Source organism: Lepisma saccharinum, chromosome 1 (genome assembly GCF_977018435.1).
Source record: "Lepisma saccharinum chromosome 1, izLepSacc3.1, whole genome shotgun sequence".
In the NCBI taxonomy this organism is placed as follows: domain Eukaryota; kingdom Metazoa; phylum Arthropoda; class Insecta; order Zygentoma; family Lepismatidae; genus Lepisma; species Lepisma saccharinum.
In genome coordinates, this window is record NC_139229.1 from 183,639,888 (window position 1) to 183,654,314 (window position 14,427).

Genomic DNA, 14,427 nt, shown 5'->3' on the forward strand with positions numbered 1-14,427 from the left:
CCATTTCTCAGGTTTTCTAAAATTGTCATTGACAATGTTGTAAGACAAATATGTAGAGTACTTACAAGTGGTTCTGTTTCCGATGTAACATTTCAATTCCATTTCCAATGCCTCCTTCAGGTTTTCAAAGAAGTTTAAATGTAAAAAAATTCATATTGTTTAAAATGGAAAATGCTTTGAAGTCTAAAGTAGGGAGGTTGGAGACAGGACTAAAACATAATATAGGAGCATTCCAGCATTACCTATGTGACATTTTACACATAGAATGAAAGGTTCAAGACATGAGATTGAATTAAAATATTCATAATGAACTGATTTCATGGAATTATGAAGTACTTTGTGGTGTCTGCTAACAATGAAAAAAAAACAACTTTAGTATGCCTAAATGCATGAAAAGCGTTAACAAAAAATGTGTTACGTGTGTAATGCTTTAAAAATGTAGATAAGTTTGAATTCATTTGTCTACGAAGCATAGAGGCTACAGATGCAGGCACGGTTGGTCTTATAGCACACAGGATCATTGAACCCCCAGTAATATACGGCATTTACCTCGAGAATGGACAATAAACAATGTACACACAGCAGAACCTTTAGTTCCAGAACCTAACTTGACTGAAGTTAAAGATGCTATTAAAAGGCTAAAGAATAACAAAGCACCTGGCATTGATTTAATACCAGCTGAGTTAATTAAATATGGTGGAAATTCATTAATATGTCAAATTCATAAATTAATTTGTTTAATATGGAATAAAGAAGAAATCCCTCAACAGTGGAAAGAATCCATAATTGTTCCTGTGTTTAAAAAAGGTGATAAAATGAACTGCAATAATTACCGTGGAATTTCTCTACTCTCAACAACATATAAAATATTATCTAACATTCTTTTAACAAGACTAACCCCATATGCTAATGAAATTATAGGTGATTATCAATGTGGATTTAAATGCAACAGATCAACTACAGATCAAATTTTTCACATCAGACAGACACTTGAAAAGAAGTGGGAATATAATCAAAATGTCCATCAGCTATTCATTGATTTCAAAAAAGCATATGATTCGGTCAAAAGAGATAAATTATATAATATATTAGTAGAGTTTGGAATACCTAAGAAGCTTGTTAGTATGATAAAAATATGCACCAGTGAAACAGAAAGTAAAATTCGTGTGGGTATTAATATGTCTGACAAATTTACAATTCATGATGGGTTAAAACAAGGAGATGCATTATCTCCATTGCTCTTTAATTTTGCCTTAGAATATGCTGTTAGGAAGGTAAAAGAAACTAAAGAAGGACTAAAATTAAATGGTGTGACTCAGTTGTTAGCATATGCAGATGATGTAGACTTACTGGGGGATGATATGAATACAATTAAGAATAATGCTAAAATATTTTTCAAAACTGCTAAAGAGATAGGTTTGGAAGTTAACAAAGAGAAAACTAAATATATGCTTACAGGCCGAAACCAAGTGTTAGGTAATAATCAAAATCTAATTATTGATAACAACTCGTTTGAACCAGTTTCCAAATTCAAATACTTAGGAGTAATATTAACAAATGAAAATTATATTAAAGAGGAAATAAAAAGTAGGCTTAATTCAGGAAATGCATGTTACTTCTCTCTTCATAAACTTTTGTCTTCTCGTTTAATATCTAAGAAACTAAAAATTAAAATATACAAAACTGTAATTTTGCCTGTAGTATTATATGGGTGTGAAACTTGGTCCCTTACATTGAAAGAGGAACATAAATTGAGAGTATTTGAAAATAGGATCCTTAGGAAAATCTTTGGACCTAAAAGGGATGAGGAGACAGGTGAGTGGAGAAGGTTACATAATTTAGAACTACATAATTTGTATTCATGTCCAGACATTATTAGAATAATTAAATCAAGAAGACTTAGGTGGGCAGGCCATGTGGCACGAATGGGAGAGGAAAGAGGAATTTACAGGATTCTTGTTGGGAAACCTGATGGTAAGAGACCAGTAGGAAGGCCAAGACGAAGATGGAGGGACAACGTCGAGATGGACCTAAGGGAAATCGGTAGGGATGGAAAAGAGTATATAGATCTTGCTCAAGATAGGGACAGATGGAAGGCCTATGTTGCTGCAGCCATGAACCTTCGGGTTTAAGAAGGCTAGAGAGTTAGTTAGCTGGCTTTACCTTTCGACAATTTTTCGCTAAAATTTCTACACAAGAAGTCATGTATTTGTGACCGTAACACGGCAAATTCTTTTCCTGAGAAAGAGAAACCGCGAATCGGCCGCCCTCGTGCAGACCCTCAGCTGAACCCCTACAGGAGAGCTCCTGCCATAGTGAAGGTTTGGGTGGCAGACAGAAGCTCGGGGTAGCTATATGGGCAAAATATATGGCAAAGGATACTGAGGAACCTCGATCTCCAACCAACAGTCATGTGCAGTTCGTGCTCTCTCAGAAGCCGCAGCAGAAGCCAGAAGGCACCGTACTCGCTGCGAGTGAGACCCAGCTGGTTCCTCCCTTCCAATGTTGCCCTGAGAGGTTCAAGTTTGAAACACATTCGTTACATATTCTATCTTCTCTGTTGAATAATTTTTGTGCCGAACTTCTTGGCATAAATGCAAAATTGTGGCAGAGAAAGATGAGTAGAAATGAATGAAAGCTGGAATTAGACACGATGAATTAAAATAAAAGAAATACATTACTAAAATAAATCGTGCATGCATTCAGACTTTTTCCTTAAAGATGGAAACACTTCGGATATGTGAAAGTAAAAGAATGGCGCAATCTTAGACAAGAAAGAAAGACGTGACAAACCATGTCGGTGTCAATGTTTCAAGCTTGTAAGTTTTCGAAGTGATTGGATAGTTGTTGCAAAGTATTGATGCTCCAAAGGATGGACTATGTTACGTCATTTGATGCAGTGTATGTGTTGCTGTCTGCGCAGGTAAGAAATGACCGCTAAAATGCATACAATTAACGGAAACATACCATCTCGTCTGTTGAAAGAAAATTAGAGATAAAGCATGTGCTGGTCGACCAACTCCAAATTTGAAGAAAGAAAAAAAGCTGTAGCGTTCCAATGAAAGGGTCTCAGGTTTCTAGTACGCACATGCCATTGGTTGCCATTTCACTTTAATAATTGTAGGACCATTGTAATTAGTCGTTTTATAATTTCAGGCATGGACGTCCGGAAGGGGAAAAGGAGCCACACCCGCCTGGAAAATTAATGTCAACCTAAAACTATTTATTACACACATATAATTTCATTTCAGTCACAGTAATTTATGATGATTATTATAAAGACGTTGCAGGGACTGAAGGAGTGTTTTTTGAGAAAACAGCAGTATTACAAGGAAAAATGTGCCTTGTTTGGAACAAATCCTGAGGATGTCAATGACGTCCATGAAACCCGAAATTTCTTTCATAGATACACAATACATTGTACTTAGTTTTAGCCCTAAATTTATACGCACACCTCTACTATGAAACCTCATTCTATGAAAAAATTATGTACCAATCTGTCCCCCCCCCCATCCCTTTGTTTCCCGAAGAAAGTCTATTTGCGGAAACTGAATATGTGTCATATGACTTCGGTGAACCCGCAGGAAAATAATGCACGAGCCGCGCCTGTACAGATGGTTATAATTTTGGTTAGCTAAACATGCAAGTGATATGCATTCACAAGCATTAATGCAACTAAAAAACAATAATAATTTTCAGATTAATTCATTTTGTATTTACATGGAATAGGATCAATTTTCATAGGATACCCCAAGGAAACAGAACCATTTATCTTTTTTCTTATTGTGAAACAGTGGTTATGCAAACATTCAAGAAAGCATTATGCATATCGTGGCGATGCTAAATGGATGCCAGGGTGGGCCAGCGATGCCTCAGTTTATGAAATATATATTTTGACTATCATATATAATGACATCAATATTATCACATAAAATCTTCTATATTAACTTTTGAACTTCTGTATCAGCCAACAATTTCCCCTTCTCAAAATTTGTTTTCATTTCTAGCATTGTATATTGTATCAGACACACACACACACAATTTGTATGAATAAGGAACATACTTACCCCCGAAGTAAGTGCCTGTTGCAGTCGACATTCTCCATTTACTCTGATATATACCAGCAGTTTGAGGACTAACCATATCTACACTCACATCCGTGCTATTCCCTGGTTCTAAAGCAGACACCAGAACACGATCTGATGCACTTAATTTATCTCCTTGAGTAAAACGTAAGCAGCATCCAGGAGGCCATGCTTCATCGCCTGTGTTCTGAACCCTCCAAGTCTTCGTAAAACTGCAAAGAAGATTGATGTCAATTACACATGTGATGCAAATAACCTTAGATATTCCTTGAAATTCAGCCTAACCTAGTATCCTCCTAAAGAAAATATGGTGGTGGAAAAATATTACCACTAAGAAGAAAAAATAATTTACATATACTCACTCAACCCTCCTCACAGATTTGAATCTACAGAATGGCTAAGTTATAGACATGTCCCAAGTGACCTCATATCAGACTCTTATTAAAGACGCCTTTCAGCATGATTCTACAAATATATATTTACCTTGTGCATGGTGGTACACTTTCACCTTCTCCAATTGTAACATCTTTCACAAAAGACATAGACGGAAGTTTGTTTGGAGATTCAAAATCAAAATATGAGCAAACAGCAGCTTGTAGATTCCTGAAATGAAAATTTGTTAGTTGCAATATATTTCTCAAAAACTAACGTAAAGAACAGCACATATGATAATGACACATCAATTAACTAATATTAAAAAAAGATGTGAGAATAACCATTATTTGAGTAAAGAGAATGTTTTAGATAATAGCATGTCCACCATTGATCTTCTGAGCATCAAGGACAATTTTTCACTTGTGGCATAAAATTTACCACTTAAATACTACAGGATTGTTATTCAGCATAAAATCAAAACCCTTACATTAAAAAACACTTTAGTAAATAGTAGCAATCCTCTTTAAAAAAATGCTTGCAACAGAGAAACTCTCTTAACTTGAAGATAAAATTAAGATTTAAAATCCTGTGAATCTTACAGGATATAGATATTTCCATGGAAGCAACACCAGTTCTTATATAAAAAGATAAATTTTGAAGTAATTAAAACCTAGATTCTGGAAGCTTAGAAATTTATAATTGAGCATTACAATTGAGACATTTTGTCCTGTTATTTTATTATAATACGTTTTGGCTATTACATTTTGAAATCAATTTATTATGTTCTGCTTTGGTAAGAACGTAACCACATGAGGGGGGGACATAAAACATATTATGTGATTACATCGTCAACAGTGTTGTCACCGCCGAATGAGTCCATTTTTCTTACAAATCGAACATGAATAGTTTTACTCGTACATTTCAATCCACATTTGAAACCAAACAAAATTACTTACATCAGTGTTGCATACTTTAGAAGTTACAGGGATCCAAACATTCTCATGAAATTTAGAACATTATGAGTGTTACGTAGAAATTTAAGCGAAAAATGCAGGCTCGAAAAGGATGCCAACTCAGGTCTCTGGCACACAATGCCATTTGCCTGATCAGGTGAAACCAGGGCTCGCTCGATAATGCAGTTGGTAGAGCAATAGCACAGTGCACCAGGTTCGAGTCGTGGTTGAGCCTAAATTTTTTCGCTGAATCTCCTGTGTGTGCCAAAGGTGTTCTTACTAAGTACCCATGAGGACAGAGTAGAGATTGCAGGTTTGTACAGGAGCACATTGTATATAATTAGAGTTCCAAAAAAAGCTGACTTTTTTGGAAAAAAACTGAAATTTTGGCTTTTTACCACTTAACAGCTAACCTATTTCACTTGAAGTTACTTTACGAGTGACATATTTTACAACTAGCTAAATAAAATTACATGATATAGTAGCCAAATGACAGATATTGGCCAATTCCAGTGGACACACATTGTTGTCAAATCCTGAATGAGGTTTTGTGGAAGCTTGGAGAACCTATGTAGATCACAGACACTTGTAAGCATGGGCATAACCAGAAATTTTTGTAGGAGAGGGAAGGCTTGAGCCTATTGATAAAATTTCAATGGTAGAAATAATAATCATATTATTATGGTTATGATTAGGGTGCAGATTTTTGCCTATTTTATTCCTATGTAGTAAAACATAGACTTTAATGTTTCAAGTTTGTTTAATGGTGTTTCTAGTCCAAAAATGCATTTTTATAGTGCCTATTTGGGTTAATTGTGCCTAAAAATGCATATTCTGCAATTTTTGCTTACTTCAGCTCTTTTTATGCACCTTAGGTTTTCCCTACATTGGAGAAGATAAGTATTTGTTGATGTTGAACTGAATGAAATCTGGTATTCGCTAGATTTGAGAGTTGTCAGATCTTTGGAAATACCAAATGTTGGTTAATTAGGGTAAGACAACTGGACAACCTGTTGGTGACTCATACTTGGATAAAACAATGCCAACCCACCCCTTATTTTTCCATCTGAAAGCTTGTAGGAGTCACTCAGTACTCATTTGCTTCAATCTGTGCAGGAAAGGAAGTAGATCTGTGGATATATCGTGTTCATATGTTTAAAAATGCCAAAGTACACTTCCGGCTAATCATGAGGATGAGCGATAACATGATACATATTTATTTATTTATTTAATTAATTAATTTAATATTTAATTTCAGATACAGTACTGAAAGACCATTTTATACTGAAACTGTAGCAACAAGAAGAAAATAAAAACAATAATAAAAATAAAAATAACAACAATACAAGATGGCAGACGAAAAAAAAGAAATTGTTACACATACATTCTTAGCGATTGTTGGAAACTGTGTTCTGACAAGAAAATATCAACATATGAAGGAACACTCATAAAGAACACCCATTGGCAGGCCGGGATTCGAACCAGGGATCCCTGGCATCGTAGCCATGCTGTGCTAATCACTCTGCCATGGAGGTTAGCCCCACAGACGGAAAATCATTTTCTGTCAAGTTTGTCTTAAATTACGAGGCGCATCCAGAAAATAAGTTTCCCTATTTTTTCCCGTGAAAGTAAACATAATGAGCCATGTAAATTGCGCATGCGCAGCAGAGCTAAGACGTATCAATCATATGCCAGGCGGACAGATCTCGCCCGGTGCCAGTAGCGAGGCAGCAGTGGTCCAAAGTGGAAGCTCGTATTCCTTCTCCCGCCGCATGCCAGTAGCGAGGCAGCAGTGGTCCGAAATGGAAGCTCGTATTCCTTCTCCCGCCGCATGCAAGGTTCGGTCGGTGATAAAGTTCCTGAATGCACAAAGCATTGCGCCAATTGACATTTATTGTCAGCTCTGTGAGGTCTATGGGCCGAACATTATGGGTAAGCAGATGGTGCGTCGCTGGTGTCGGCAGTTTTCGGAAGGTTGTCAAAGTGTCCATGATGAAGAGCGCAGTGGGCATCCGTCCCTCATCACTGATGATCTGGTTGAGCTGGTGCGGCAGCGCATCGTAGAGAACCGTCGCTTCACGATTACAGAGTTAAGTAGCCTTTTTCCGCAGATATCGCAATCCGTGTTGCATGAGATTGTCACGCAGCGCCTGCTGTTCAAAAAATTGTGTGCCAGGTGGGTGCCGAAAAACCTGACACCCGAACACAAAATGAAACGTTCAGGAGCAGCACTGACATTCCTGCAACGGTACCATGATCACGGCGATGATTTCCTCGACAGGATCGTCACGGGCGATGAGACGTGGATTTCGCACTTCACCCCGGAAACCAAGCAGCAGTCAATGCATTGGCGGCATAGTGGATCTCCGGTCAAGAGGAAATTCAAACAGACGCTGTCGGTACAGAAAGTGATGTGCACCGTGTTTTGGGACAGGAAGGGCATTTTGCTCATTGACTTCCTCCCCAGAGGTGAACGCTGACCATTACTGTGAAACACTAAGGAAATTGCGATGTGCCATTCAAAACAAGAGGCGTGGCATGCTTACTGCAGGTGTTGTGCTCCTCCATGACAATGCTTGTCCACATACGGCTCGGCGCACAGCAGCTGTTTTGACAGAATTTGGCTGGGAGTTGTTTGATCATCCACCTTACAGTCCTGATCTGGCTCCCAGTGATTTTCACGTTTTCTTGCACCTCAAGAAATTCCTGTCCTCCGGTGAGCATTAGCGTTTTGGCAACGACGAAGAGCTGAAGACGTCTGTCACACGCTGGTTCCATTCACAGGCAGCAGATTTCTACGACAGTGGGATCCAAAAGTTGATACCACGATATGACGTGTCTCAATTCTGGTGGTTGCTATGTTGAAAAATAGCTGAACCTTTGCTGTACCTGTTGCCAATAAATGGTTTCCTGAAACTGTGTTGGTTTCTTTTAAAAAAAATAGGGAAACTTACTTTCTGGATGCGCCTCGTACTTCACAAATAAATATTTCATCCAACATGTACATATATAGTTTTATGTAATGGCCTTGTTCAAATTGTTGATGTGATTTCTGGCTCCTCTGAAAATGTTTATCTACCTCTCGAATTATTCGGAAACAAGGAGAAATGGTGAACAATGCACACTGTGTTGAGCCATCATCTTACATTATCTCAATTCTGAATACAACAATGCTAAATTATGTAAAAAACTTAGTTTAGTGTCCTTGTGTTGCATACAGAAAATTTCACGATTATATTTATTCTAAAATTTAATGCCATGCACAGAATAACAGCTCACATACTCGTGCAAAATTAAATAATGTAAATGCTTTAAATTAACCCGGTTGTGTTGTCCTAGCTTCCCTGCAAATGAGGATTTGATTCAACTATTGTCAACAGTTGCGTAGCAAGGGGTGGGTGAAGTGGGCGACCGCCCAGAGACTCGTGCCTAAAGGGGCCTCGCGTCCCATGGGGTTGATACGAAAAATGTAAAAAATAGAAGTGAGAAAAAAATATGGAAATACTAATTTTTGTAGGCAATAAAATTAAAACATATTTTTATTTGGTTTTAAATTATAGTTAGCTTAACATTATAAACTGAATGAATACATCAAATCAGGGATGTAACATGCAGACCCTAAGCCTAAGTGGCCCTAAAAATTAAATATTAACGTTGTATTTCTCATGTGCAACATTTACGCAAAAATTAACGATAATTTGCTTGGATAATTTCATGAATAAAAGGCATTTTTTTCTTGAATTTTCTTATTTCTCTTGACCTTGGACTCCCGATTTTATAAGTTAACAATAATGCACCTCCAACTGCCACGAAGCAAGTGTGAGGCATTTGAATGCTTGCGTTGTTTCCTTCCTTCCTACAGCAGGCCCGTACCCAGGATTATTTGAAGGGGGTTGGGGTCAGATCCAAAAATGTGGAACAAAGGGAAGATCTAAAATGATGTTGGATTGATTTAGATTATTTTACGTCGATTTTCTGACCCTTTGGCAAATCGCGACAATGAGGAGTGATGATATGATGAAATTGATAAAGGAACACTCACAAAGAACACCCATGCCCAGCGCAGGATTCGAATCCAGGACCAAAGGGATCGTAGCACGATGTGATAACCACTCTGTCACCATGGTCAGCGAAATGCTGTTGGCGTATTAGATGTGACCGCACCAATGTTATGGTAGTATTGCAGCTAGTGCTAAGTATACACCCAACAGCAAAAGTAATATGTTCATTAATATTTTCATTCAGTCTGTTTTCCACAGTGACTGATGAAAATGGGTTGAAATAAAAATGCCATTATGGAGATGTCTACATCAACTTCGCATCAACACAATTCCATCCCTTACTTTACAACACAAGATGTAGAATAAAAACGGAATGAAAATAGATCTGATGAACAATTTGCCGACTATTATCTTTGCTATTGACTGTACAATTGTAGAGTTGCAATGTTATGGTCCAAAGTAACAGAAAAAATTAACTCACCGATAGACACCTCCCCTCCACCTTCTGGCAATCAGCAACACAGTTGCTTACAGACAAAGGTTGTCACATGGCATGTGAATTCGAATTGTACGTGTCTTGCACATTAACATTGTTTTCATTTTTCAAAAATTATCTTACACCAGTACCATTGAACAGCCCTGATAATTCTATGGTAAGAAAATAAATGTATAACTAATTTAAAAATTTGTAAATTAAATTATACGTATTAGCAATTATTATTAAAACGAAGAACATACCTAAATGTGAGTTAACCAAAAGAAATATTTTCGCAACATGACTGCAGTTTGAAAAAGGTCGTGACTGTCCCGAATAAATCGGAATGTCTTGTAGACTTGCATCAATGGTTATAAAACAAAAAATATTGCAGACTGCAGATTTCTTGAGCCTGCCTCTCTCCCCCAAACAACCCATTTATACATGCAAGGACGAAATCGAAATTTTTGCAAATCTGACAAATCGTCAATGTTTTTCTTAGGTTTCTGTATCTTTACATAATATTTTGTAGTTCGAGGGGGGCATGGCCCCACTTCTAGGGATGGTCCTGTCCTACAGCTTCAGACTTCAGCTCCCGGAAATCAAAGAAAGACATCTTTAGGGTGAGTGAAATTATTAAATATAATTTTTGTCAGTAATTTACTAATATTATCATTATTAAAGTATGATAAATTGCTGACGTGTTCCTGGAGATTTTGCATAGATTCACATTGAGATTTTAAATTTAAAAAACGGATGGGGGCATTGCATTCTAATCTCGCCCAGGACCTCGCGATATGTTGCTACACCACTGATTGTCAATTGTTTGTGAAACATGTGTGCACAATAAGCTAAATGGGTAAAACAAGTTCATTTCTTCAGAGAAATTTTAATTGGAATATCCTTTAAAATATTTGTTGTTAAAAGGGTGCAAATTGTGTTTTTCATCACTTGTGAACAATGGGGCATTTGTTCAATTTGTCACAATTGTTAGCGCAAGCTTTTTATGTGAATTACTTTAACTGACGATTTCCCGCAAATGTGAATTTCGATCACAATAGTGTTAATAGTTTGTGAATCATTACTGCACTTTTATGTATAAACTTTAATGCCAATACAGTATAACCGTAGGGTTAAGGGTTACATATACTTTTTAGTAGTTAGCCCTCATGTTTTTTTCTAATACTGGGCCAAAGAGGGTTATGAGCCCCCTCCCCTCCATTGGACATGCCCTGAGTATAACTGTACATTGGAAGGAAAAAAATTGAAATATGTTCATCTTCAATGCCTATTTTAATGTCCATTTCATTTTGGGGTGCCTTTTCTTATTATATAGAACCTTTTTTCATCATTTTTGGTGCCTTTTTGCCTGCCATTTGTGAGGTTTTTAGTGCCTATAAGTCTACACCCAAGTTATGATTAGCATTGTATAATGATAACTATCATACACTAATAAAAACGTATTATTGTATCCTTGGAAGAATATTGAATTGTTGTTTGAGTCCACTTTCTGCACAGAAAGGTTAACCTACAGTTTAAGGTGGGATCTGAACAACTGTGCCATGTGCCTTCAACGGGTATTAAAACTAAGACCTCTTGATTGCAAGGCGACATTACAACTATGTCATCGGAAAGGCCCATATTAATGGAAGACTTTTTCTACTTGATCCATGATATGACTGAACATCCAACACAATTGTTATGATCTTTTTACATTCCATGCCAGTGGTGACGATTAGAGGGAGACAATTTCCTTCCCCCCAACTTTTTGTAACTTTATGCTCCCATACTATGGCCTCTTAATGCTAAGCTTTTTCTACTAAAAGTAAACTGTCCTACCCCCAAAGTTTTGGCACCCTACTGCCGCTACTCTTTCATACAGTTATTCTATTCTATACCTCTCACACAAAATCAATTTTTGGAATTTTGAAACTGTGGAACCAACCATTCATTGGACAAAATGGTAGAATGTGGAACCAACCATTCATTGGACAAAATGGTAGAATATGAGAATATGAAAATGTAAGCTGTTTCCTGAATCTTGTACTAAATTTTTTCACTAACACACTTTTTTTTGGGGATGGGCGTATTTTGTTTGAATACTCACTGAACTTTATTTCGGTTTTAACAATAAAGATAATAAATTTTCTGTTTTTTTTTTTGGTAACTTGAAATGAACAATGGCAATTTCCATGAGGGTGGAGGAGGTCTGATGGACCAGTTTAACCCCCTTCCCAATGAAACCGATACCAACTTCAAATGGGAACATCCTTGTTTTATTGCAGAATCAAATTCTACCCAAAATATGAAACTTTTAGGCAGAACATTTTTGGAAAAGTGCATTCATCAGTAGTTATAAGTGACTGAAAATAACAGCCGTACCACTGGTGTGCTTGCCTACCGGACGTCAAATATTGTGACAAATTATGTCATGTTTAAACAAAATTAAAAGTAGCATAGTTTGTGATTAGTCCTCTATTGCTGTAATAAGTAAATACAATAAATTGCCAATGTTTTATTTTGAAGTTAATATATTACAAATCCACAAACAAATAAATTAGTTCTCAAATTTGGTGACCATCAGTGGCCTTGAGTGTAAACATTTGGTGCGGAATTATTGGTGATCAATTAGTTGGACCATATATTATCGATGACACATTGAATGGTGCAAAGTACACACAGCTTTTGGATACTATTTTACCACAATTATTAGAAGATTTTCCGCTTCAACAAAGATTAACCATGTGATATCAGCATGACAGGTATCCAGCTCACAATGCACTTCAGGTTAGCAAATATTAAATAAAGATTTTTCCAACCTGATGGATTGGGCATGGAGGACCTGTTGCTCAGCCTCGTCATTCACTGGACCTTACTTAAAGAAAAACTATCAGAGAGTTTCTACCACACCTGCATATTTGTGAAAATTGCGCTTCAATCAGTCCCCAGATTTTGCGTAGCACCAAATGGGAGTTTTGGAAAAAGCCTTGCAAAATATAATGAAGTTAATGGTCAACACTTCAAACATCTGATTTAATGACAATTATTCATTATGTTAGTATTTATTTTGATTTGTCAGATATAAAATATTTCAGCATATACAAAGGCTGTCGCAGAGAAGGTGAGACAGATTTTTTCCTGACTTGGCAACACTGCCTATGGTTTCGGCACTAGTTGCGTCGTGTAGGATGACTCATTCTGTTTCCGTACCAAGTTGTCACATGTTGCGAAACAACGTTGGTGAGCAGCTGTGTTGATTTACGTGGAACGTGTTTCATTTACCCGTCCAGGTTTTTGTGTATAACATTGCTTTTCACAATGAGTATTCAAGATGAACAGCAACATGCCATAAAATTTTGTTGGCGTTTAGGGAAAAGTGCTGCGAAAACATATGCAATGTTTCAACAGGCATATGCTGATCAAGACAGACTGAGTAGAGCCACAGTGTACCGATGACACAAGTTGTTCGAAGATGGGCACGAATCATATTGCACCATGATAACGCATGCGCGGGCTTTTCAGGATTACGTGAAGAAGAGAAAAATAGAAATTTTCCTTCATCCAGCATACAGCCCGGACTTTGCAACCTGTGACTTTTGGCTATTTCCACTTTTAAAGGCTGCTTTACGTGGTCGTCATTTCATGATGAACAAAGAAGTGATCACCGCAGCACAAGTTTTCTTCAGTTCGATACCTGATGACGAATTTTCAAAGACATTCACAAAGTGGCAGGAGCGTATGGACGCTTGCTTAGCTGTCAATGGTGCCTATTTTAAAAAAGATGTACGTCTACTCGATATGGCTGATTCTGAATAAAAATTTTGTGGTTTGTAATTTTTTTGTTTCATTTTAATGATTCTTGGAGGGTCCATGTACATGTTTGTCCTTTAACTGCTATGCAGTCACGACTTTTTGACCTATTGCGCTCATTTTCGTCTCAATCAAATGAACCAAATTTTCACCCTAGTACATTTGCTAGCCAATGGAGGTCGCTGTTTTCCTATACAGGAATTAGTCTCACCTTCTCTGCAACAGCCTTTGTATTTTAATTTTTGTTACTATGTTATTTCATTTATGTTTCATGCAACATTTATGTCCTTCGTTTCTAGTAAAACATAATCATTCTAAAAACATGAAATTGATACATGACATTCATATTCATATCCTCAAGTTGAATTCTACTGATTTACAACATTGCATAAATGTTTGATTAAGGTAAAGGCTACATGGTAAAAACTAGATGGTAAAAACTAGCTTGGCTGCACTCTGGCAGAAAGTTCAGCTCTAAATTCAACTACAGTTTACTCTTATTTTACACCTCCTTTCAAACTGAATTATTTTCGTCAGAAACATTTATTTTGTGCAATGCAATGCAATGCAATGTTTATTTATCGAAATACGTAACATTGGGTAGGCTGGCAGTCGTACAGCTACTACCCTCAATTGCTTATAACTCCTGATAAATGTACTTCATTTTTAAAAAATGTTCCAGATTAAAGGGTTCATATTTATTTGGGTAGAATTTGATTATGCAATAA

General features: G+C 36.9%; 1 protein-coding gene across 1 annotated transcript in view; it reads right to left on the minus strand.

The window, feature by feature from the left end:
* Positions 1–14,427, minus strand: part of LOC146004967 (protein ILRUN) — a 54,145-nt gene that overhangs the window by 36,576 nt on the left and 3,142 nt on the right. Inside the window, exons 2-3 of the mRNA XM_083144047.1 lie at positions 4,569–4,688; positions 4,068–4,297 (exon numbers count right to left, since the gene is read on the minus strand). Of these exons, the coding sequence (XP_083000173.1) occupies positions 4,068–4,297; positions 4,569–4,688 (350 nt within the window). The remainder of the gene's footprint in view (positions 1–4,067; positions 4,298–4,568; positions 4,689–14,427) is intronic.